Consider the following 27,054-nt stretch of genomic DNA (forward strand, 5'->3'; position numbering starts at 1 on the left):
ACAACAATTGGTCTGACGAGAGATTGGCAACTAATCCTTACGGCCATTGGAGTTTTCTTCCCCTTTCTTCTTTGAAGAACCCTTGCCAATAAATGTATATATTTGTATATACATAGTACTATTATTGTGTTTAGGTAGTATTACTAGTTCGACGGAATGTAATGTATAGGAATGCAGATATGCACACACTCGTATTAACTTCACACTTAGTGAGTTTATTTCTCAGGACGCCTCGCGTATCCCGTATATCTTTCATTGTGAATCCAGATTTCCATTGCCCACGAGGAGAAATTCGTGGGTGCCCTTCTACGGGCGTAAACATTCCCTTCCCCTGAACCTCTCAAGTTTCCGGGTGATTGCTTTGCCTGTCCCCGTACGGTGGTCGGTGTGCGGGGAGGTGCCCCGCCGCTCCGACCCTTCCCCCCACCGCCGCCCATCGTTCGGGAAGAAGCTCTGCGGCAAAAAAGAAAGGAATGGCGTTGGGCGTGACGGGCGGCCCCTCTCTCCGAGTCGCCCGAGGCTTTTTCGTTCGGCGAATTCTCCAACCCCCTTTCCACTCAACCGTCCCATTTTTCATTCCCTCCCCTCCGATCCCGTCCCAGGGATCGCCTCGGCCGATTCCTCGCCCGTTCGCCTAGCCTGTTTTTTCCACCACGAATAATATGTCACCGTGGGCTGGAGGTGCGCACCATGCCACTGGAGATTATGCGTCCTGCTAACAAACAGACCGTTCATTGCGGTGCATCTCTGTAGTTTCCCCCATTTTTTTGTGTAATGAGCCATAATTAAAATATAAGTGCCCGCTTTTGGTAGCAATCTTCTCTTTTCCAATCAGTCTTTTATTAAGTCAATAATGAGTTATGAAAGGATCTTCATTTCTTTTTAATCTAATAGAGAGCTTTTTATTTTTGCTTCTTCACCCTCTCCATTGTCTATTCTGTCATTTATCTACCTTTCTATTCATTGAAGTTTCCAAATAAATTCACTCAGACCTTCTGGCGACTGTGGTCGTTTTATCATCGAATCCAGAAGTTAAATATATTAGGATTGACTCTTGTATTGATTGTTAATAAAAAAAGCTCCTACTACTGGCACATGAGAGATATTTCTTAGTGATTAATAATTCCAGGAGCCTTTAAATATTAGAGGCCATTGCCTACTAGGAGTGAACAAGATACACCTTTGAAAGCTATTAAAAGATCCCGTTTTTCAAGTTTTCGGAAATATTTTGAAAATTGTTCTTCAGCCCACAGTTGTTTATTGTATTTTGTTAGTAATATGAACGTCTTATTAATACGAGTAACGACTCTAAAGTCTTGGAATTATTTTATTTTGCTTTTGTTTACTCATTCCATTGCATTAAAAAGTGTGTGTATCACGCCCTCCCATTTTCTTATTTTGCGAAGAGTCTTATGATTTCCCTCCCCCGAGTGAATGGAATTTTCTCATCGTCCCCTTTTCCTCTTACCCCGCAGTGCCAAAAGAGCGCGGACCTGGACGCCTTGGAGGAGGAGAACCGGGCGCTGAGGGAGCGGCTGCGGGAGCTGAACTTAGCGGCGCGGGAGAGGATCGGGGACGGCGGCGGGGCGCGGGAGGCCGCCTCCGCCCTCTCCGATACGGAGAAGGAGCAGCTGCTGCTGGCCCGCTCGCCCAGCGGACAGGCGCTCTCCACCAACTCGGCGGTGAGTGGCGGGGGGTTACGAGGAAGGGCGACGTCGTGTCCCCTGTACGCAATCGGGGGACTATCCTATGCCCGTTAAAAAAAATCAAAGCAAGGATAAAGATTAACCCTGGCGAAGTACTCTCAGAGAGAGAAAAAGTGGGTGAGAATGTGACATTTAAATGAAAACATTGAGGAATCATAGCAAAAAATAATTTTAATAGAAAAGATCCTTCCGAGAGGCAAAAAAAGTCTCCCAATAGAGTTTGTGATCCACAATGGCCCTTGTCAGTCTCCTGGATACACGGATACATGTGTTTACGAGAATTTTACTTAATTCAACCGTACTTAAATATAATATTAAATGAAAAATAAAAATCACACAACGAAGACGTACCCATAGACACCCAGTCGAGTCGCTCGCGCACCCACTCAAAGCATACTTTCAACCGTACAGTGAAGCGTGAAAGAAACCGTGCCCCAAAGTACCTGCCTCGGATATTTCGCCTACCAAGGAGTCTCCTTCAGAGAGGGAATGGAAGTTTTTCTTTTAATTCAATGTAATTTCTGATTATTTTCGTTTCGTAAGTTCCACCTTCTTCACCTCATTCTTAGTACCGACAAAGACTATGGTTTTATCTTTATTCTTCCATTGTTTGATATTTTATTTGTGATGTGTATTTTTAATAGTTTGCGCATTCTACAAGCCGTGAACGACGAAACCATTCGTGCTACAGTAATAATTGAATCGTGGAATTTTAAAGTTAAATGTCTTTACCCAATGACCCACATCTTGTCCACGAGCTAGTAATAGTCGTAGTTGTTTGGGAAAGCGACTGTCTAATCAAGTCAATTCCACCTTTCAGAGTAGGCGGGTTATTTGGCGTAGGTAGCATGTTCAGGGAATTAAGGAAGGATGGAGAGAAACCTGGCGTAAGCATAAGCCGACTCTTAACTAAAGACGCCAAGGGGTCGCACAGTTTAACGTCCCATCCCATTGGCGGCGTATTCCGCATGAAGTGCTCTCCACATAGCGCCCCAATTAAGGATCGGTATACAACTGAACACTCTTGGTACCACCTCGACCCAGACTCATCGAAATGGGATTAGCCATCCCCTCGCACACGAAGGGTGCATTGCTTACCACACTTTTGACGGTGCTTCTGATTAAAATACATTGCAAGCATCATCATAGACATCAGCTCATGCATTCCATTGCATTTTTTCCGTAACTATTCCGCAACTTCCAATTTCATTTCCATGCATCCTTCTTTTGTACCCCTTATTTCAATTCCACCAGATACGGCTGTGGATCTATGTTTTTTTATTTTACAGGTTACTATTCCTGTACATGAGTTTTACTAGAACTCACGGATAAAAATTAATCCTTTTCTCTTTAATGAATAATTAAACGCTGCGCCTAGTTCTGTTCAAAAGGCTTCTCATTAAAAAAAAATTAGATACCTCTTAATGTCTCGAGAAAGTCTTGTTTTCCAGACCGGTATCAGGGTCATCTCGTGCGTTCTTCTCGATCATTAGCAATCGTTGTTCAGCCTTCCGTTTCGTCGTCATGAGTATTTTACTTTCGGATAGATCCAAACTCCATCGCGTTGCAAGTGAGGAGTACTGAAGAAGAATGAAGCTGGGAAAAATGCCTAGTTTATTCTGCAACTGCAAAGTTCATCTGTTCGGTGGGCTCTTGGTTTCCATCGTGTTCAGATTATGGCCGGAGGGTCCTTATACAAAAACTGCGTAATAAATTTGAACCGTGTCGTCCGAGATGTAAAGAATAATGGAAATTTGACGAAAACCAAATAGTCACACGGGGAAAGTGAATTGGCCCCCACCCTGAATGGGTGAATGTTGCAGGACTACAAGGCTTAGTGCTTTGGTGAGCTCCAACCTCACCAAACAAAACCAACCTTCAGGTTTATTACTATGGGTGGATGGATTTTTTATGACGTGGGGGCGGGGGAAGGGATAAAGGGGGTATTTTTCTCTTTCCCCCTCTCCGGCCCGTCAACGGGCATAATTTATTAACGTAGTCGTAAATTTTGAAAATGAGAACGGGAAATGCAATAGTTAAATTGATACTGCGGCAGTGATATAACGCAACGAACAGCCTTGTTTTCACATTCAAAATGACAAGACTTTATTGATTAACCGTAATTCAATGAAATCGCAACTGAAAAAGCAGATGCATATTGTGACCAAGTGAACAGCGATTTAACGGCTTACAATCGCTAGCTCCACCCGTCAGTCAACATTCTTTTGGGCAGTATATGTCTTAACTAAGTGGCGTTTGGAACGACTCCTTTACTCTTAATGCTCATCTGCATCTATTCCTTGTAAATAAAGAGGTTTTGCTGAGAGGTCCTCACGGGACATGTGTTTGGAGACTCCCTCTTTTATTCTGGTCTAGTCTGATCGTGAATTGCAGCTTTATTTCCTTGCCATTTCGGAGTTCAGTTTCTGTGGTGATACCGTATTAGAAAATTCGAATAAATTCGTCTTAAGAGCATCTTCCATGTTCTGATACACGTGGAGGTGGATGCTTTGCCTACTTGTCACCATCGGGAGCAGCAGAGATGTAATTTTCCACGTTCAGGAAAGCTAAAAAAGTGAGAGCTTCGAAGGAAAGTAAGAACTATGTGAAAGTGCAGAAAGACTACAGAGCCATGGACATAGTCGTTTCTTGACGTACACGGCTGATAATTACCAGTCCCGCGTAAATCGAAAAGCGGAACTTGCAAGGTAACCACTCATAAATGTGCTAAATGTACAGAAATTAGTGAAATTATCTCTGGAAGAGAAGACTTGCACTACGTCTGCTTAACAAACGAAGTGATGACTTTCAAACAAGCTCCGCACCCTCATGCTGCAAATGATCACAAATCATGCTAATACACGGACGCATTCGGTCCGACGACTTTTGTTGTTTAATTTTTGCTAGTTAAAGCTGACACTGATGCAATTGTGAAATGTAATTTACCAATAGTGTAATTAATTAGTTTAAAATCAGTTGTTAGAATTTTCTAGCGAATATTCACCGATTTATTTCTATAACTCGCCCTATTGTTTGTTTTCTTTGCTTGGGGATAGGAATGCCTCACAAATATACCCAACGAGTGATTACCTCCTTTTAATGCTGAAAAAAATGCGGAAGATTATTATTTTTGACCAAAGTCCACTTCACTGAGGAGCGGTCGACGTAAATCTAAATAGGATACACGTATTTCCGGGTGAAAGCAAGCTGAGTGTTGTGATTGATTGTATTTCTACCTGATCGTGGCAATTATTTGTTCCTACCTATAGTTTCAATCTATCCGCTGCAAATTGAACAGGTCTGAATTATAAAAAAATATAATTTTTTCCCCTTTATGTTCCATGAAGTAATTTGTGTAGTCGGTGTGTATTTTTTTAGTGAAATACATTGAAACTTCTGCCCAACATTATGCTTTGGTAGCAATTATCTCGGTAGATACTTTGATAAATCCAGCCTTTCTTTCGAGCCGTAAATTAATTGCGTAAAATGGGAACAATTGGAATAGGAACAGATTCTCAGGAAGTAGTAACTACTGATAACTGTAGAAAATTTAATTGCAATATCGCCTTAAAATGATCGCGAAATTAAGCAGCATATTAAGAACATGGCATGGAGATTGTGGATCCAATTATCGACGTGATCGGTAAATCTTCATTCCTTTTCATCGCTCATATGACTGTTGTCGTGGATCGTCTGAAAACGAGAAGAAAAAAGGGAAATGAAATAGAAACACCCATCACTGCTGTAGGTTAAATGGAAGAAGGGGCTATATGGTCTCAATTTCGCCCAAATAAATATCTCTATTTATTTATCTATAATTGCTTGCCAGTGTCACCTTTTAAACTGCTGAAGAGACCATTCTTGAACTGGGAAAACGTGGAGAGTTGTTGAGCTTACCAAATGCTTACGACAACAGGCTTAACTTGGTCTGATTAATACGTATACAGTGTTCTATGTGTACTTGTGTACTAGGATATTTTTTACTCTCTTGACTGTCATAACTGTTTTGTGATTCTGTGATATCATTTCACTGAGCTTTATTACCGGATAGAAGAGGACTTTCCGTCCCGTAAAGTTAGGGATAGGGTATTGTTTGTTAATTCCACAAGTAAAGTTAAATCATCATTTGGAGGAAAAAATGTACCAAGCAACAATATTTCTCAGGGATTTATCAACTGCAGTGAAAAACGATTGATTAACTTGCCATTTTATGCTTTTTGGTCCAATTTTCCTTATACTAGTCGCGATTTCAATTGTGACTGTCTCTTGATAGTTAAACGACACCAATAACCGTTCCCTAGTTAGAGAAAGTACCTACAGATATTTCGACTTCACTGGAAATGTTTATTTTGAAACTGTGGCCAACAGTTCAAACATTAATTAGGGATAAATATGTATGTGTGTATACACACACACACAACACTTAAACCGCACAATAGAACACAAAAATATACACAGAAAACACATTAAAGAACTCTCACATTAAAGATTGTTTGAGCTTTCGGCCGCCTTTAGGGCAGTATTTGTTTATATATATATATATATATATATATATACTATAATATATATATAATATATATATATATATATATATATATACTATAATATATATATAATATATATATAATATATATATATATATATATATATATATATATATATACATATATATTATATATATATATATTTGTGTGTGTGTACATAGATATGTGTGCATTATGTATCTATATACATATTTATATACACACTCACGTACAGCCATACATACAAGACTACTAGTTTGTTTGTACCATCAACGATTCAATAACTTTTTTGGCCATAGAAGATTACTTACCTGAAGAGGAGAGCGAGAGAAATATTTTTGTCACCCTCTACTCACGAGTGCAATCACATCAGTGATTTGACTTTATGACCTTTTGGACCTGGTCCTCATTTAAAAATGGCTATGAATGCCTTTGAGTCGTTCGAAAAGTCTTAAGCAGCGAAGGAATGACCTGAGAAAAGAAGACGCTTCCATGCAAAATGAAGATGTTCCGAAAGAACGTTCTCGCGTGTCGTGATAAGCGAGGCTAAGTGGAGGCCGTGCAGTTGATCTCGGAGGAGACGATGGTGATGTTTGTTCCTCCTGTTTGGTTGGTTGGTTACTCCGCGTTGCCCTGTGCCTCGTGATCGGAAGGAGGGATAGTGGTGTCCCGTGCTCGCGTGACAAGCAATTACGCGACGGGCCGTGGGAATGCGCCGTCTCCGAAGACGACGCAACCGTTTCGCACCCCCCCCCCCCCTGGCCCCCCCCCAACCCCGTAATTTTCTCCTCTTCCTCCCCAATTGGCTAATGACCTTGCGCGGAACACCTCGGTCTGAGCGCAATGTTTTCCGAGCGTGACGCAAGCACCGTCGCAAGTCGTTTCGGCGTGTTTGCGCAGTTACGCCACTTTGAGCCCCGTAACGAGCGCTAATGAGTGTGCTGATCACGCTTCTCCAGTGACGCGTAATTTATTTAGTAATTTTTTTTTATTTCGCCCTCGTCTGCGATGGGGCGTGGGCAATTCTCCTGGTTGGCGACGAGCGTTCCGAAAAAAATTAGACGGATTCGCATTCGAATGAGATTTGATTCTCCGAGCGATTCCATGACGTCAGGATTGCGTAATGCGCCGGATAGTGTAAATGGGGTGTGATCGCTTTTGATTACTTGCGCTGAAATGAAACGTTTAGATGTTACGCTGGTAGAATTAATGATAGAAACGTAACTGACGGGAACAATTTTATTGCCGCGCGAATTAAAACTCGGGGCTGACGGGATCTTGAATGCAGTGGGGCTTTGAATGATGAGATGTCTGTTCAGATTTCAGTGTTTATTTTTCTACCGTGTGGATATGGATTACAGTATTTATTTTTCTACCATCAATCGCGTGATTCAGCGATGAAGACCCGTCGGAACAGAAAAACTCGCCCATTTCTCCATGCGATGGCCGACGGTATTTCCTCGGCCCTCCCCCCCCCACTCCTCCCCGTATCATCCGTCTCCAGCCACATCGGCAGTATCCCTTCTCACTATTAACTTTACTGTCTCCATAATTTTTTGAAAATATGAAAAGTCGCCCTTGCAATATTTTCGTAGGTAGATGATTTTTTTTATCTGCGGGGGTATTATCCACCCTCCACCACAAATAATATGTTTAGTGCGCAACTGATGTCCTTAAATGGATTCTCCAGAGAAAGGTTTCGGAATTGATCACAATTTAGGTATCATTCACAACCCCGAAAACATTCACCCTTCAGACAAAATAATGCAATCTCTTGCGCCAGAATCTCCGGAGAAGGTGAATAAGGTGTCAATAAAAAGTACCTTAAATGTGGCAAATGAATTTGCAAGTTACGGCACAAGTCACTTGTTGACAAACGGTGGCCACCGAGGGGAAATGCGTGCTAATGAGGATATGTGGAAAGATGTGTCGTAAGTGTTTTTAACGGATTTCCCGCGAAATGTTTTTAATTTCTCATCTGATGGTTTTTTGCATGTTTATTTATTTTAAAACATTATTCTCAACAGCATTAGCGCCATTTTACAGTGAAAAAATGTAACAAACGTGAAAGAGGGCAAAATACAATAACAGCATAACAATAAACAACGAGAACCGAACATGGACAGGGGAAAAAATTGAATTTGATGAGAGGTGGGATGAAGCTTGAGTGGAGAAATTGTTGCATGATAAATTAAAAGGATCGGCAATGTGAGGGAGTGAATTTAGAAGGGAGGAGAGGCGAAATAAAGGTGAGCGCTTGGTGAGAGATATTCTAGGAATAGGCTGATGGAGTAGGGAGTGAGTGTGTATTATATTTTGATGCGCGGAAAATGATGGTGGTTAAACTGAGAGTCAGTCGTTTCCATTAAAGAGAAACATTGACGACCGTCCCTTATGGATTATAAATCATTTCCAAGAAAATGTATTTCGGAAGAAAGAAAACGAATTACTGTGATATAATTGCTTAACCTCGTAGCAATTTAATATATCGAAAGAATATCGGAAGTCTTCGCGTAAGTCTCATAGGCGACCCATTTATCACTTTGTGTGAAGTATGCCTATCTAAATGAATTGCCCAAACCTTTAGGGACACGAAGTCAGTCAGAAAATAAACATCCTCGCTACTGCGCGAGGATCTAATGGAAGTTCGCAATCGCGCTAACAATCCACAAAGAACAAGCAACCGTAGGTCGCCAATGCAGTAATTTTTATTTAAAAAATTGCTTTTAGGCCGTTAAATTCTAATTTTGATTGTTTTCCTTTAATTTTCATGTTATCATTTTTATCCCTGGATTTTCTTCGATATTTATTTATCTTTTGATTACTTCGAAAATTATCAAAGTCTCCATCAACGTGGATTGTATTTATCATCTACTTGGTTGTTTAAAGCAATGTTGAAGGATAGAAATTTCGTGAAAGTCGGTGGGAATTCAAGATGAATTTAATTCCCCACCGATAGTGGGTGCTTCCTATAAACTTCATACTTATCTCTTTTATCGTACGTGTCTAATGTTCGTAGCCGCCTCTTCAGAGGAAAAACGTATTTGTCAACTTGTTAGTTGATTACGATTGAGATGAGGATTGCCAAAATATAAAATTTTAAAATCAGGGTAGCGGATTTTTTCATCCATTAATTATTGGGTAAGTCTTCTGTTAATTTAAAATCTATCAATTATTCTTAAGCCTTAATCTGGGTAAACTGTGAAAAAATTATGAGGACCTGGGGAAGAAACTTTCCATCCTATCTCCTTGTCCTTTCATTTCTATCACTTACAATTATGCTAGCGCAGAATAAATCCCAGGTAAATTCCCTAGTGGACTACGAATTCCCTATTTTATCAGGTACTCTAGGTTCTTGGTTGCAAAGGTAAAAATAAATCTCTACGTTAATATCGCGATGCACTATGATATTGAAACTTAAAGTTGAACGTGAAGGGCGCTCCCAGTCATGTAATAAACATAGTAATCAACGAAGGTTGTTAGGTGGGTGATGATTGATCGCGAAGGGAGGGAAAATTTTTCCCAGTCAGTCTCCTCCGGAGAAACGACTTTTTGTAATGAAATGAAAATTTTCATTTAATAAGGGTTCCTTTCCCTGTGCCGGTTATGGTTTCCCAGGAAGATCTGATAACCGAAAAATCACATAGTTTGGTGAAGCTGAGGGTTCCCGGAGAGGCTTACCCGGGAATTGAACCAGGGACCTCCGATCAGTAGTCCAACGCTCTACCCCTGGAAAACCGCCACCCACACCCATTCATATATATATCAGCATAGTATTTTTGTCTTGAATGAAATTCTTATTCCGATATATGTTATTGACATTCCGGAATGTCATCTTATCCGGCAATGAGGGCTGCATAGTACTGTAAACTATATTATATCCAGTCAATCATAAGGAAATGCAAGCATCTTTGAAGATAAGCAGGTTGCGATACCCGTGATTAGAAAGGAGCCGGATGCTGAGTCATGAGTATTGTTTTTACAACCGGAACTCGAAGATTTTGAGACTTTAGATGCCGAGCAGTTTTCAAATTAAGGAATATTATCTTTCATTATTGTTTCCTTGATTGTAACTTGAGCAATGGATATGTATCTCATGGATATATATCTCTCTCGTTGACCTGTCTCCAAGCGCCCTGAAAATCTTTGTTTTATGAATAAATATATAATATGGGAAGTAGGATTTTGAGTCTATATTATTCCTAACTTGTGTTCAATGTAGTGCACAATACCGTGAATGAATTTAATGGTATAGTAATTATGGGTGCATTTGCATTTTACGACGTACCTATTGTATTCTTTAGCTTCTACAAATATCTCTGTTGACCCTCGTACCCCTAGGAGACGATGGCTGATGAATTATATCTTGCCATCAGACTTATCATTGGTTGATACACCAGAATCTCCACGAGCTGAGTCCGAAATGGGAATTGTGATCGTTGATGGAGTTTAGCGTAACCGGCTCGATATCGCAATAATTACGGAACTAACAAAAACAACGCAATGTCCCACTCTTGTAGTTCCAGTAAACCCAGACTTGTGTCGCTGTCTTCACTTCAAGAGGAATCATAATGAGGCATGATATATGACTTCTTATATTTAGGTCGGGAAGAGGGACGTTCGGAAGATTTTCTGTGGGGAAGGGATGGAGATGGAGAGGGGGGGGGGGTGGAGCCCTTCACTTAGAAGAGAATTGTGTTGCAACGAAGATAAGAAATCATAAATCAGATAGTTGAAGCGAAGGGACGATGATATGAAATAGATGGGACGGATTAATACGAGAACTGACATTTTACAATTTGTTGAAAAATAGGTGTGAGTAGTTGGCAATTTCAAATTGTTCTAAGAATCCATTTTTCTCTACTGCCTTCGACACAAATATAAATAATATGGTATACAATCAGAGGAATGAAAGTCATCATTGTTTATTAACAGACTTACACTGTTTGACTTTGAAAACATTTGAAAACTTCAGACATTCGGATTATTATTTTTCCAGCTAGTTTAGTGAATATGATGACAATCATTAGTGACCCACATTATTTTCCTAATTTGTTTTTCATGCCCATGAATTAAAAGAAAATTATCAATCATCAATGGAGTTATAAAACAACGGGCGTTGAATTGATCTTTGGGGATAATTCTGCAAAGTTTTTAGGAGTGGTTAGCAGAGCGTAACCACTTGTTTCTTGAAAATTGGAAAGATGCAAGGTGGCTGTAGTTGAAAGTGTATTGTCTGCGACACCGTCGGGAAAATTGCTGGTTCAACGGGAGGTGATCACCTAAGTGCAACCTTGTTTGAAATGATGGTGATTTCACTCAGAGAGGGACTCAGAGATTTTGAGGAATAAGGCCAGGGCAATCCCATTAAAGGAGTAATTTTCTTAGGTGAACAGTGTGTGGAAAGATGGCACTCAACTTTAAGATATTGCACTCAACGTTGAGATATTGATGCAGAGTTTAATAAGGTACGGGAATAAAATTGTAAATATTTCATATTCTGTAAATGGTGACACAAAAGCCATTGAAACTGCGACGCAATGCGACATATTGGCAGCTCCTTATTGTCCGTGGAATTAGATGCTATGGAAGAAATAAAGTAATTTAAAATAACTTAAAGTATAAGAAAAAATAAAACCGTGGAACCTCGGAAACTTTTGCATGACTGCCACACTTAAGGCAACTCCCAGCAAGCGGGTAGGTACACATCGGCGAGTCGCCGACACTTTTGAGTTTCCCGCCGCTTTTCCTTTCGACTTCGTTAGCGGTTCAATTCCTCCTCGCGCAACAGGTGATGGCGCCAGCGGAAGAGCAGACAACCAAGTTCCGTCAGGCGCGGTTGGATCTTGCAGGCAACCAACGAAGAACAGAGCTCCTCGTGGCGTTTCTACAGATTACGCCCCTCAAATGCGCAGTAGCACGAGACATAACCAACGTGTAGACGGAGAACCTTGCATGTGTTCGTAAATCATTAAAGATGCGGCTTTTTAAAATATCAACCCGTAAAAAAAAGTGATCAACCCCTGAGATTGATTTGATTTATGAGGGTGGTGTTCGCTTAGTTCCAATACCAACGGCACGCTAAATTCACATCTTGGAATGGGTGGACAAGTGCCTTCCCTCTGCCGTCCGCGGTTTCTCACAAAGTTAGTGCCTGAAAAAATCACGCAACTTGGGTGAAGCGGAGGGGAAGGACGTGTCGTGGAAGTAACCTGGAATCGAACCCCGGATTCTCCAGTTATTAGACGAATGCTCTGTTCAATAGACTATTACCACCCTCATTCCGCGAAATAATAGTCAGTTGCGTTTTGTCAAGACCAGCATTAAACCACGAGAAAACATAGCTATTGCGTTGCGTATTAGAAATTACTAGAATTTGCCAATAAGAATGTCATTGACGTTAATAAAATGTATAGGTGTAAATGTACCATACTTGAGTTTAAATTAAAATATTGTACTTTTTTGTTTTGTACACTAAGTAACTGTACAATTTCGGACTTCAGAACACTTTTTTATTCATATGCATAACAGCTAGAGCAATGTTCATAAATTGCCACCGTTTGGCGAAAAGAAATAAAAGCCTTACCCTCAATGCCTTGAAAAAGAGAAATTTCCTTGAAAAGAAAATTCTATTCGAAGTGCGTCATTGAAAGAATTACTGTGATTTAGTCATCCCGTTTCCCTTAACTATGATTATTAATACTTATCATAGTAGTGTTGGTTAAATTTCTTGCCAATTCATCAGGAAACAATATTCTTTAGCCTGAATTTAATTTCCTTCTGAATTAATAGGTGCCAATTACGTGTGTTTAGCGAGATCTACTGTGTAGTTATCATCGGTGTAGCCATCAACCACTTATTTTTTTGTCGGTTCTTCACGGCATTACTATGGTCGAAATAATGTAGTGTTTCATGGAATGATATATATTTCACTTTTTGATTAAAATACTGGATTTCTCTTGCTCGAAGAGGTTATGGTTTATTACCGACAGCGCGGAGTGCAACATTTCAAATCACGATGAAAATATGAAATAAAAAGGAAACCTGGGAGGACTGAGTTCGATTTCCGGTGAGTTTGAACAACCCGAATATCATGGCATTGGTTTTATGATCTTATCAGGATGATGGTGAAAAGTTTGATCAAATGAGGAAAAAATTACTGGAACAAATAACTTTGGTTTAGGACAAAGAAGTATGTTTTACTCAAGGCTGTTGTAAAAGCGCATCTTGCTGAAGCTAAATTGTGAATCTATGTTAGCACACGCATTATCTTCGTCGATTAAAAGTATATTTCTTCTTGAATCCTTTCTGTGACACCTTTCACAGGTAAGATGAAAGCGATAAAGTAAAAACGTATGTTTTTTTATCACGTAGCGGAAGAAAGCGTACATTATTTCCTCAACCTGTTTATTTTAAATAAGTCATCGCAATTTTGTTGGTTCAGTGATTTCATCGAGTCAACGGCAGACGAGTTACAGGAAATGTAGCGATTTTATAATTGAGCTTCCTTCGCATTCACGTATTCATAGAATGTTCGATTTACACATTCTAGAAACCCATGTCCTTCGATGGATTCTGAAAATGTTGATAAAAACTTGGAGTAATTGCAGACATGGACTCGCTTGCCGAAAGTTAAAAAGTAATATCGATTTAATTGAGCAATTTTATCTGTTCAAAGAAATAAAAAAAATCGATTGTGCCATTTGTGTTCCCAAAGGATATGGCATTTGACTAATTACTCAGTAAACGAAGACTTCGTATACTGCTGTACAATTGCAAAAACTACGAACTCTCTATTATTAGTCCAGATGCACTACTCGGAAGAATGTTTGTACTGAATTGCGGTGAATTTTTATGACATAAGAGCGAATCATAATTATGGAGAATGTTTCAAAGATGGCATGCTTTTCTTGTGCGCTATTTCTGAGCGACAAGTGCTCTTATGTAAGAGTGGATACTGAGTTAATTAAATATGCAAGTAGTGCAGACGAAAACTCGCTACTTTGAATGGTCGATCTCGACTTAGATATGAACTCCGTATTTATGTCAATCCCTGCCATGTCTTTTGCAAATTGGCAAGTGTCACATTATCAGTTACACCAGTTAACACCAATGTGCATTGGATAGCCCGCTGAATGCGTCCCGTTGACACCGTGAGAGTTATGCACCGCCCATCCACTGTGCCGAGCTGCATTTTCCAGTGCTCGAAAATTATGTTACCTACTATGATTGTTGATTTTGTTTATTCTACCTTGCAATTCAAATTCTTTCACTTCACTCGGTTGTAGTGGCTGTATTTAATAATTACCCTAACAATTAAACGGATTTAGATAGCACGCTGAATGCTTGCCCGTGATTGGAAAATTAGACATTTTAAACGAAAAATTATTTTTTTCCGCTGCTGCACCAAGTGCCACAATTAGATCCTGTCAGTGTACTAGATGTGTCGTGCGTGCTATTGTGTTTGATGGTTGAAAATAGCTGTGGAAATAACGTTAAGTCACACTTGTGGTGGAAGAAGAAAGGTTAATAGAACTTTTATCGAATTTTGTAGGGAGCAGTACAAATAGTTCATTTCTGCTGGAATGATTTTCACGCATGCAAGGACAAATAGTTATTCAACTGATATATTCATTGAATTTTGAGGTGAGTGATTATTATCCAACTCGACCTGAATGTTGGGTAACGTGACGGCTCTAGAGGGAAACCCTTGACTGACTTGAGTGATGGAAAGTTGAGCTCAACAACATCCCCGTCACAATTGCATAAAAAAGTGATCTGTGTCGCACAATCTCTTTTAAAAATAACATTTATGGGACATTTCAAGATTTCCCCATCTTTCTCAATTATAAACAGCTTATACAATAATTAATTGTAAAAAAGGTTCCTGCATATTTGAAGCGTTGAAATAGCGCATTTATTTTTTTAACCATTTGTCGAGTTACTTTTGATAACGAGTGCCTGATGATACTCGTTGTTTTGTTCGTAAAATTTGTTTACGTACATAATAAATGCTGGAAGATGATTCGTGGGAATGGGAGGTTTTCACATCGACCTTCAAGTGCGTCTGGCAACCGTTTTCTTGCGACGCAAATGATACTTTAATATACCGTAATTTTGATTGAGATTCAGTCTTGCTTGCTTCCTTTGCCTGTTCCTCTTTCACTCTCCACCGTCACTTCCTCCGGAGGAAGTCGTAATGGGCGCTGCCCGACAATCGACCGTTTCTCAAAGTGCCCTCCCCCCCCTCCTTTCAAACGCCTCCACTTCGTCGTACTTTAAATGTCTCCATGAACTCTCCCGCTTCACTTGACCGGGGACATGTCGCACTCGAGACCAGCCAACGGTTTGATTGGCCACGTCACCGCCCGGGTTCCCCGGTGTCAGGAGTGTTCGTGAGGGGGTCAGGGGATCATCCGTTATTGGCCGTCCGCTTTCGCGGCGAGCCAGCTTCCCCGTCTGTCCCTACGGAACCGTGAGGATTATCCACCCCAGCCGGCCTTGCTGCAAGCGTGAGGCTTCGTGGTCATATCCTCTCCTCCGCTCTTCAATCACTTGGTATGTATCATTAGTTCCCATTGAAATCGAATAGTTTTATCAGCAGTTGAAGGAGAAAAAAGTTGGGCAATTATGCCGTCGACTCACTTTGTATAAATTGGGGGAAGTTGTGGCACATCGTGACTTAAGCTCCGACGGTGGCCGCTGTCGCATTGAATTGATAAAACGAGTTACATCATTATTTGTGTGGGTTGGGCGGGAAGAATTTTTATCAGAAGGACAAACCATCACCATCTTTTTCCATCGGTCGATCCAGTGAATGCGTCAAGTGAGGTATCGTGAAATCCGAGGAGATGGAAGTGAATCTGATTTCACGGAAATGAAGCAATTTGTAAAACTGTCTCCATCCCGGGGAGTTCGACCCGCGAAAAATTGTCTGTTCTACGAAACCCGATAATATGGACAGCATCCGGAGTGATGTCACTTGAGCATTGAGCAGTGAAGGCCTGCCGAAATTGTTTCACTAATACAAGCGTCGCCGTTGTTTCCATTGAGTGTACACGGTAGGAAGTCACTTAAAATGTAGATGTTATACTAATGAACTGGATTCTTATTCTTTTATGTAATAATTCTTGTTTCCCCTCTTTCCGCAATGTGCATTCTTTGATTTGTCTCAAGTCGTTCATCTATGAATGAATACTATCTTAAGGGAAGTAAACTACGGCGAGAATGTGTTAAAAACACGTTTAAATCAGTTCGTGGGTGACCTAAAGATTCAATCAGGATGACAGGAGGAAACGTTCGTCAACAAGGGGGAACGCAACGCAGAGTAAAACTCGAAGTTGAGCATCTTTACTCTTGGAGGGAATTATTAATACTGTCATATTTTATCGTTATCATTTGGAAGATAATGATATTGGCCTATAAATACGTCCACGTTTACGGTTTGTTGACATAGTATGCCTGCTTCTATTAAGCTTCGTGTGTTTTGTTTTGTTAAGCAGTTGATGATTTTATGATTTCTAAAAATCTTATCATGTGGAGATTATGCTTTAATATTTTCCGGCTATGAATTCTTAGAAATGTTTGCTATTTCAGCGGGTGTTTTTACTTTTGAACATAATAGTGGATTTTTGTGACTACTCGGATCAGCGGACCACTCTGATTACTTCTCAGTTGAATAATGCGTGCATATGTTCAGCGTCCTTGAGAGAATGGGAATACGCCTACTATTCAAAAATAGTCCTCTCCTGTTATACTTTGGTTCCTCTTGAGCTCTGAAGTGCCTTGTGATAAGGATTCTTTGCTCATTTTTCACCCATCCTCTGAGACCCATGGATTCCGGCATTTCTGCCTCATACTTCGGCTGAGATTCACATCCGGCGCAGATCTCTCCCTCGCTGCTCTCAATGCCTCTAATGTGCCCAGTCATTCGACCCAATAGTGGGTGATAATCTTTTACGTAAAGGGTTTAATATTTGTCTTCGGGGAATGCAGATAGGAGTTATCGACCACTTTCTCGATAATTAGGTGGATGATTAATGATAATCGTGGTGCTCAGATAGTTTTATCTCAAAGAATGTTTTCCGTCAAACAGCATACACGTATATGGCAAGTATAAACAGCATACTTGTTTTTGCAAATAAGAACTGAGGGCACTTCAATCGGATTTGTTTCGTTTGCGGTTTCTTTACGCTCTTGCTTTTTAATATTTATGACGGTCGTCCGAAGATCAGTCTGTTATGAATTGAAAGTGAGGAAATATCACGTACATCTTCGTGGGTGAATTTCGGGGAGTTTTTGGATAGAACATCTCTTGGAACCTGCTTCCAACATTTGCTAATAAACCGAATGGAAGGCTCTCATTCATTTAGAATATAATGAACTGCACATGGGAAAACGCGAACTTGATGGATTTATTTCAAATTTCAAAGTTTTAAATGCGACGTTATTGCTTTCGTGGTGGGATGAAATCATTCGTCAAGCCTTCATTAATGTCGGACCCTGGCATCATTACTTTTACATTATATTGAGAAATTTAGTTAGAGCCGCGAGAATGGTTCGTTTTACAGTTTGAGCGTGACAAATTTCGTTTTATTACCTTGTGAATTGGCAGTGAAGGCGTTCTGTGGTTAAATTATGCACTAATGAATGAATTTCGTAGTAGGAGTTGCTACTTCAGTCTTTAACATCGATTCAAGTTCGAGGGTAGTTCCCATTGCGAACTTAACCAACACATTGCATTGCATACCATCACTCAGTCAACTGCCCAATTCAAGTTTCGAACGTGTCATTCACTGAGCTAGCTGGACCAGCAGGATAATATTTACGTTGCTGGTAAGAAAGTAAGTAAAGAAAATCTAACCAATGTTATTGTATTGCCAGAATTCTTTCCCGGCGATGTTGGTTTCAAGCAAAGGTTTTACACGTCTTTAGATTAACGCTGTTCACATCCCATGCACCGTTTCTGTTTTTTCCATCTAATGATTTTTTCTTTTGGGATGTGGTATTCCAATGGGTAGAGCATTGGACTGCTGACCGGAGGGCCTTCCTACCCTGATGTGCGAATTTTACACGCCGTTGGTCATAGTACTAGGTGAGCTCTACACTCGCTTATAAAACTATCCTCAGGGTTGATGATTGTAGTTGATTGGTTATATTTTTTGTTTTGTCGTCGCTTCAATATACTAGAAGACATGATTTATAATGACTGCGACAGTTTGTACATATTGATTTCATACTTAGACTTTTTGAAGGTTTACTCGTCTTCTTTCCCATCAACTCTTATGGCTAATAAAGAGTTTACCGCGTTCTCCAATAATAAAAACGCATGTATGCACTTAAGAAAATGTGCTCCCAGTCGCGAAAACCAATCAATATGAAGTTTATGTTTACGGATCAGAGTCAACGACAGCTATGAATTTTGCAACCCGCCCAGTGAGAAATTACAGCAATTTTAACATGTGTTGGACGTTCGGTTAATCTAAGATGCAAGCTACCTGGTTTTCCCTTATAAATTATCTGTTGCGTATCTTATTCGGCAGAACTTAAGAGCGGTAAATACGCCTTAAAACGATAGCACCTTACCATATACGGACTCAAAATTGAAAATTACACGTTAGTAAGCGTATGGCGTCGCTCCGAGTCCTCGTTGACTGTAATCGAACGTAATTGAAATTCGTCTTGTCATCCGATCGGAATGAATAAAGGGGTGAAGTGAAAAATGATCCCGTGTGTCTGTTCTAATTCACACGTATGATCGCCTGGCCGTGCCCTGGTTTCTCTTTCGGGGTGACACTTGGAGAGAACCGATGTAAATAGGGCCTTCGACCGGATTGAATGGTTGATTTATCGTGTGGCTCGCAACGTGATTTTGATATGCTGTGTCCCAATCGGGGGATGTGACAAAGGTGCTCGTTTACGACGAAGCAACCGCACCTGATGAAAAATTCCTCTTGCGCCATTCTCATTTCCCAATTAAATACTTCTTGTGTTCCTTCATTTAATTGCAGAAAATTAACTAATTTCATGACATTTTAAGTCCATATCATTAGTCACTACTTGCAGCTAACTACCTATTTTTCTTAAACGATAAGTTAGCGAAGATCTGTCATTTTTGTTTCAAGGATGCGTCAGTTGATAGCTCTTGGTTAACAGCGGATTGTATGCTTTTTATCTGCAATTCGCTACATTTCTATGTTCTCAATTCGAGGATCTGTGTTCATTAGGCCAAGTGGTTCAAGGCCGGGATAATTTTGTTGGATCGATCTCAGGAACGACCGTCTACGGCGCCAAACATTCCTACAAATCCGGGACCCTTCGGCAGTGGTGCTCGTGCACCGTTTCATGCTCCCGCCTAGTAATTCAATCTGTCAGAATTGCGCCACCTTGTGGTGCGAGGGAGCTTTACCCTCGCGCCCACACCCTCGACGCACACGAGCGCACATCTGCCCCCGAATGCGGAGGTCGTGATCGGGTCCGAGTGCGGCAGGGGACGGTCCCCGGGGCGCCGTGCCCCCTGCAAGGTCGCGTCGGTCCGGACCTGCGACCTTCAGGTGTTTGCTTACGCCCGTTGCGGCGTTGCCGGCTCGCCTCCACCCCACGGCCCTTGTGGTCTTGCCCTCTCCCAGCACGCTCCTCCCCTCGAATGCCCAGCATCCCATCCCCCTTCCCCATCCCTCCCCTTCGCCGGGCGAGGAAGCATCTTCTGGAGATCTCAACGCCTGCCCGAGCAACCCTCCGGTGAAGTTCCGTCCTCTGCCGCGCCGAGCGGGCCAGCATCTCCTTCGGAGGTTCTATCTCTCTCCTTCTTACTGGTTCCCCTCATTATCCCCCTACCCTCTCTCATTACATCCCTCCTTTCTCTGTCTCCATACCTCTTCCTCCTCACTTCTCGAGAGCCACGCCTTTTCGCGTGTATACAACTATCTCCTGCTTCCTCCTTTCCCATGCTCGTGTCCGAGTGGCCCTCCAGTTGCCTTTCCTCTCTCTCCCCCCTCGCCTCTCCATAACTCGTTGCACCCAGCGCTTCCTCCTCCCACCGCTCCTTGCCTTCCTTTCCCCTCCAACCTTCTCCACCCTCAAGATTCCGCCTCCTCCACCCCTCTGGAGCGCTCGTCGCGGCTTATCAGTTTCCTCGACTACGGCCGACGATCCACTCGACCGAGGGCGTGGAGAAATATCGCCCATTGTGCTCGCCTTCGAACGCCTGTTCATTCCCAGCCGATGGGCGGCCGTCTTCCGCGTCGAGTAATGGCGTGACCGCGTGTCGTCTTCCGTCGCTGCCTCGACATACAGACGTGACGTCGGGTGTGCGCGTATGGTTTTTTTCTTGTGTGTTCGTGTTGCGTGTGCTACACTCTCCGCGGAGAGCCGACGTCTGGCTGTTTCTCGCAGAGGAGGTTTTCCCCTTGCTCATAGCTCCGTTCCTCATCTCTCCCTTCTCCTCCCCTCCAGTACTTGCTGGTGCGGTGAATCACCAACCCCTTTTCCCTCCTCCTCTTCCCACCCACGTAAGTCATTCGCCAACGTGCACTGCAGGGACACGCCCACCTCTTTTCCAACCGCCGCGCGCGGGGCCTTGGCGGCAGTCAACCAGCGCGCCTCCCGACACGCGTAACAGCGCGCTCTTTCCCCCGACGGCGCGGGTCTTGCTCTTCGTGGAGTTCCACCCAGCCGGACACCCCGCGGTGAGCCGGCGGAATCAAATAAGCCCTTCCGACTTATCTTTCCCCCTCTCCTAAAGTCATCATCCATTCTCACTAACTTCCCCGCGAACCTTGCGTGTCTATAGGAGGATCTCCGTGGGCCCTCTCAACCCTCCCCCCCCCCTACCCTCAAGCCGACCTTTCTCATTCCCGGAATCCATTCCCCTTCCTCCGGGGCTCTCTCTAGCGTGTGCCGTGTGAGGGTTCCGCCCTGACCGGGATGCGTTCCGGGCGCGGCCCGGCCGCTTTGTTTTCGGGCGTAGCGTACTCGTCCGGTCCCTCCTCCCCCGTCGGTGTTTTCGTCCCCCCCTTGTCCTCGTAGCTGCATCGGGCGCCATCAAGATGTGGCCGTACGCAGTGTTCGCGTTCGGCGTTTTCGCGTCTGCGGCCTGGCTCTCATGGCTCAAAGGGAAGGCGGCCGAGAGAAAGGCCAAGGTAAATCCTCTTCTGGTGTTGTGTCATCTGTCTGGGAATTCAGTGGAATGGATTTTGTGTTGAGTGCGGCGCTGCTTTTCGAGCGTGGAGTCCCGTGAGGGTCTTGACCTAATGCAGGAAGTATTAGGTCGTGGGTCGAGCAGTTTACTCTTGGTTTCGACCCGATGGGGGTCCCAGGAGAAATTTCGTGCATTTGGTTTGCTTCACATGGTTAGTCTACATTTCTGCGTCAAGTGAATATGAATTTTGGAAGATCGATTTCAGCATTCTATGTAGCTGTGTATTACTGCTGGATAGTTTTCATCTCTGCAAATCGGAGACGACCATTGCTGAGGTGGGAACGCTTTATTTACGCCCCTGTTTTCATCGTAAACACGGTAATGTGGATGGATATAATAATATAGTACTGATTAATACGAATATGAGAGGTAATGATGGCATGAATTGCACCCGCTGATTGTTTTGCCGTGATCTTGTTTTCTGTTACATGTATAACTTTGTGAGTAATAAATCCTCATGTATCAGATGAAGCCCCATCAGAGGAAAAACTCCTGATTGCAGATAGTTTTTGTGTAAATTAATTAATTATTAGTTGTAGATATTGTGAATCTCACGTGTCTTATCGAATGTAAAGTGATATGGTGTGTAATGTTTTTATAGAATGAATTATGGCGTTCATTCAGCCGACGTGGGCAAATAATTGGTCTCTTCTTTGAATACGTAGGAGCTTTTAATCTCGAAGTGAATTGATTTGAAATATTGTTTATGTATTTCTTTAAAATTGTAGGTAAACGGTAGGAAAAATATTTCTCTTCTGAGCCAGACTTAATTCGCCATCCTTGCGTTCTCGAAAAATATATGACGTGTTTGTTTATGACATGTAAGTTTTCTTCTGAGCCTTCCTTCGCTTTCTCTTCTCGCATATTCGTTTAGAATATCCCAACTAACACTCTATGACTCACTGTTTTCATTTTGTTAATGATCATCGGGTATTTATTTCAGCTAGCATTAATAATATATGGACGTGATCTGGTTTTATTTCCTTAAATCCTTGCTTTCGGAGTTTTGAACGCCTTTTTAAATTGTCGACATTACGATTCTCACTGTGCATGTAGTGTGGGTCGGCTTCGTTCAGCTTAAAATTTTTTTTCTCTTCCGGTTACCCGTTTCGAATGATGTTATTGGCAAATTTACAATTGTTCACACTCATTACGGTCACAAAGTGTGCTAGACAAAAGGTTATTGTCGAGTTTCGTCAGAACCGTAAAGCCATTACATTTGAGAGGTTGTTGTTTTTAAATGTTCGAATCAGCTGAAGCGATTCAGGGTGCTCAATTCTACTGCTTTATAGGGCACTCGCCGGATGGTAATTTAAAGTTCTGCTTCGGATACACCGTGACGAAAAAAACAATGCGTCCACTGTTCTTTTCACCTGACTTCCTTGGATCATGTCGCGTGCTTCCGGTCGGAAAAGCCTTGTTTAGTGTTTTTGTTCTTCTAGCCGCTAGGTTTCTCGATAATTTTGTTTGATTCAGTACGCATTGATTTCGACCAATCCTTAGTTCCTTCGGGTTCATTTTTTTGGTGTCAATAAACAAAAAATCGGAACACCAACATAGTTATCATCTTCGTTGCAGGAGATATTCAATATTTCAGGGAAGTGAAGGACCACAGATATTTTGGGGCGTTTATCGTTTACCACAGGCAGTGAGGCCTATCATTCTCCTTTCCACGACTCTGGATTAGTTACCGAAATTTGAGAGAGTTCCACTAGCCTCAATAGATCCGATGTGGCTAATGTTCCAGTTATCTTGTATCTTAAAAATCAGCATTGTAAGACCACTTAATCCTGGCAATGATTCGATGAAAAATTTATTTTAACGAATATTAGTGTTTTAAACGCTTAACTGCCAGCTTACAGTAAAACTTGTGTGTTTGTTTAACATTTATATTTGACAATTCATGCACTCACTGCGTCGTTGACTAAACCATTGGTAGGCTCCTTTCATTTCTCACTTAGTTTTCAGCGTTTAACCTTAGTCTAATATGTCTAAATCACGTGTTAAAAGTTGAGGAGTTTTTAGTCTAAGCTTCTTTGATAGCACAGTATTTTGTAACCGCGAAGAAATTATCCGTGAAATAATTTTGTATCCAGAGTTGTTGCAGTGGTTAAAAAGTTTGGCCCAATTTTTGATATTTTCCATGATTTTATTTTGTATTCCTGTAAGATATGTATGTTGGTTTACCTTGATAGCCTCAATTAGTGTTGTATCGAGTTATGTCATGATTTTCTCAAATACGGCTACTTTATTATCAAGTATGGCCTTTCAGTAAGGTAACGTGAATATTTCTTTCAGTACTATGACATTTGGTAATTTACTCCGATACCCAATTTGATTCGTGTACAAAGTTTTGCTGACTCATCGACTTCCAGGAACTTATTCCGAGCTTTCATTAGGTGACTCGCCATCCGGAGAGTGCTATTTTGGCAATTGGTGATATAATAGTTGGGGAAACTTTTTATTTTTTCATGACTTCAGCACCTACTAGGTGCAAGGTCTATTCTTTTCAACCCAAAAGGATTCGTCGGTTTTGTTTCATTATACCAGCAAAAATAGTTATTTCGCAATTTATTACATAAAATATATTAGAATAAATCAGCAATGTGAACTAATTGTTATCAACGAGTGCATTCCTCAAGCAGTGAGCTTGCATTTAAGGGTGATAAGTAGTATATTGTCTCATACGAGGAGGTGTCGTAAACTTTCAATTATTACTAAAAGGTAATCGAGACAGAAACTTAATTTTTATTTGTTATTCTTAAGATTTCTCTCCTTGGTGATCATCCAGAGTTATACATTTCTCTCGGCGTTTCTTGTCCTTCGAAGGCCATCGCTGTAGAACTCAGGAGATTGCGTCAAAAACTGGTGTTCCACCTCTTGAGTGACGTCACTTGTGTTGTCAAATCTGCGACCCTGCAAAGATTTTTAAGCTCTGGGAATAAGAAAAAGTTGCTTGAAGCGAGATCAGGAGAATAGGGCGGATGTGGTAAAATATCAAAGCCACATGGGTTTGATTGCCCTTCGCGCCGTGTTTGCGTCGGAAAAGGAGTCGGTAGTCGTGGAATTCAGCGTGCTGACACCTTTGACATGCGCAGTTTTTCGTGAATAATTTTCCTCACACTGCCGTTGCTAAGATCAGCTTCATTCATGATCATTTGGATGGTTGCTCTTCGCACTAATAGGATTAAGCCCTCCACTTCCTTCACTATGGCGGCATCCTCCGTGAGTGATAGTCTCTTGGATCTTCTGTGAGGAGCTTGTGGCCAGTTTGAAAAATCCTTTTCCACCTCACAACTGTATCACATGACGAGCTATCATTCCCATAAACAGTCATCATTTCATCATGGATTTTCCAGGCACTGTAACTCTTCAAACGAAGGGACTGTGAGCCGATATATTTTCTCAATACCTTGAGTTATTTCAACCTGTGGCTTCCTGAAACAAATCAACATTAATAAATGTAATTAACAACATTTGGTGCATTAAGATCAAATAATGAGCAAAGTGAATTTTATCAAGATATCTCGATTATTTCTAAGTAATAATTACTTGGATATGATACCCCCACGTATCGAGGCCTCAGGCGGTCTAACTACGTGGTGTTCACGAAAGAACAGTCTTTGCATTGAATTCTTGAATTTTATGGGTAATATTTATGGATATGGATCATCGATGTGGTTTGATCGATGCCGTCTTGGCTTTGATGGGCATTTCTCGGGAATTGATTTATGCTGGCTTATATCGTTGCGATCATTATTTGATCCCATTTGCCCATATCCGTTCATCGGAAGAGTGAGGGCTTGAGATCTTACGCCTAAGGAGCCGACACTGCGGAATTTGCTCTCACCCTCTCGAACGCTCGTCTCTGTTGAGGAGGAACTTTGCATTTCCAGCCCTCGGACGGAGCGGAATAAGGACTGGTGGGCGGAATTTCGGGGCGGAGGCGTAGGCATGCAAATTCCAAATAAGTCAACAGGTGGAAGGTAGTTCCGACATGTCCACATTCATTTTTAAACCGTGATAGCTTCGCGTTCCTGCTGCTCTCTAGATTGCATCCCATGGTGTTCAACTAAGAGAATTTTCCTAGAGGCCTTTGCTGCCCAATTAGTTACGAGCGTTCTTCCCAAATGTATTATAAATGACGGTGGCAATTTTTCATTCATTTAAGACCAACGAGAGTTAGGCGACAAGAATAAGAAAGGCAGCATGGACAGCCTTTATTCTTTTTCTTTTGGAATTGGTTAATTTTTTTTTAACGTTATAGGAAATGAATGCTTAATAGTTTAATGGTATTTATGAGTAGACTCATAAATACCATTAAAGCAGCAAGAATGGCCCCAATCATGCTATTAATAACGTCGATTAGATATAGTCTTCATTAACAAAAATGGTAATTATGAAACGTCTTTTTGATGCCCAGCTCATATCAGTTCGAGCAAAGGCGACAGGAACATTCAAGGCAGTAGTGTGGAGGCACTTTGGGCAGAATTTATGCTAAGATAGGGGAAATAATTTCTCTTTAATTTGCGCTCTTTTGGTTTAGACTTAATGGGAAAATATAAATATTCCTATATTGTAATTACATAATGTTTGTAGGTTAAATTAATTCGGATGGAACTGTTGCAGTCTTGTACTGTCATCTGAAATACTCTTGTCGACCCTAAAACTACTGCGTACCAATTAGTTCTACAAGTGATGCCATTCGCGAGACCTGTTGCTTATTTGTGAAATTTCCCATAGTCGAATAACCTATAGTGACCTTCCCAGGGATATTTTTCCGTATGATCGATCTCATTTCTTCATGTCAGTGGCATCTGTCAGGTTTACAAAATTGTATTCGGCCTGTCTTGTGGATAACACAGCAAGTAAATTCCCAAGTTTCGTGTTTGAAGTTTTTCTTGTTTTCTGTTTACAATGGCGTATCGTATTCATTGCGAAGTGATCTCCAACCGCCTCAGCAGTGTACTATTTCGAATGTGGCATTAGAATTTTTTTCAATACGAAAGTTTGACTCGCACCCAAATCAGATGCCAAAATGGAAGTGTACTAATTTTGTTTGCCCGTCTACTTTCCACCGGGGAAAGTGTGTGTCTGAGCAATTAGTCCTTAGCCAGCGACTGGAGCCACAGGAAAGAAAGAAAAATACCGAGTATCATTTTTTTATAAGTAGGCATCATTGTTATCTAAAGTATGTCACACCTGTGACTCAAAATATTTTGTGTGTTACATTATTCAGTAATCGTATGTAACACGCAAACAAACATACATACATACATGCATGCATGTATGCATGCATACATGCACACAGTTACTATCAGGCCAGTTTGCCCTTGGTTGGCCATAGTATATATGATGGATAGTTATGTTCAGCTATTTAGTCCTCATATTTCCGGTATGTGGCGGATGCGAAGTGAATTCCAATGTAATTTTGTATGCCTTTCATGTTCGAAGCAATTAAATCAAACTATAGACGTAATTCTCTCCCCTTATATATGAATTTCTTTGTATAAAAATATTGCCAGCCACAAATTATCGATCATCTCGAAGGATGCAGCGTTCAGTCATTTTTTCAAGTCCAAAGGCCACATGTTTATCTTGCTATTCCATCTGAAAGCGCGTTAAA

At 41.4% G+C, this 27,054-nt stretch overlaps 1 protein-coding gene across 1 annotated transcript in view; it reads left to right on the top strand.

The window, feature by feature from the left end:
• Nucleotides 1-27,054, top strand: part of spdi (split discs) — a 442,952-nt gene that overhangs the window by 375,670 nt on the left and 40,228 nt on the right. Inside the window, exon 7 of the mRNA XM_071592136.1 lies at nucleotides 1,476-1,682. Within this exon, the coding sequence (XP_071448237.1) occupies nucleotides 1,476-1,682 (207 nt within the window). The remainder of the gene's footprint in view (nucleotides 1-1,475; nucleotides 1,683-27,054) is intronic.

This window comes from Hetaerina americana, unplaced genomic scaffold, assembly GCF_022747635.1.
Source record: "Hetaerina americana unplaced genomic scaffold, ioHetAmer1.1.p SCAF_5, whole genome shotgun sequence".
NCBI classification, from domain to species: Eukaryota; Metazoa; Arthropoda; class Insecta; order Odonata; family Calopterygidae; genus Hetaerina; species Hetaerina americana.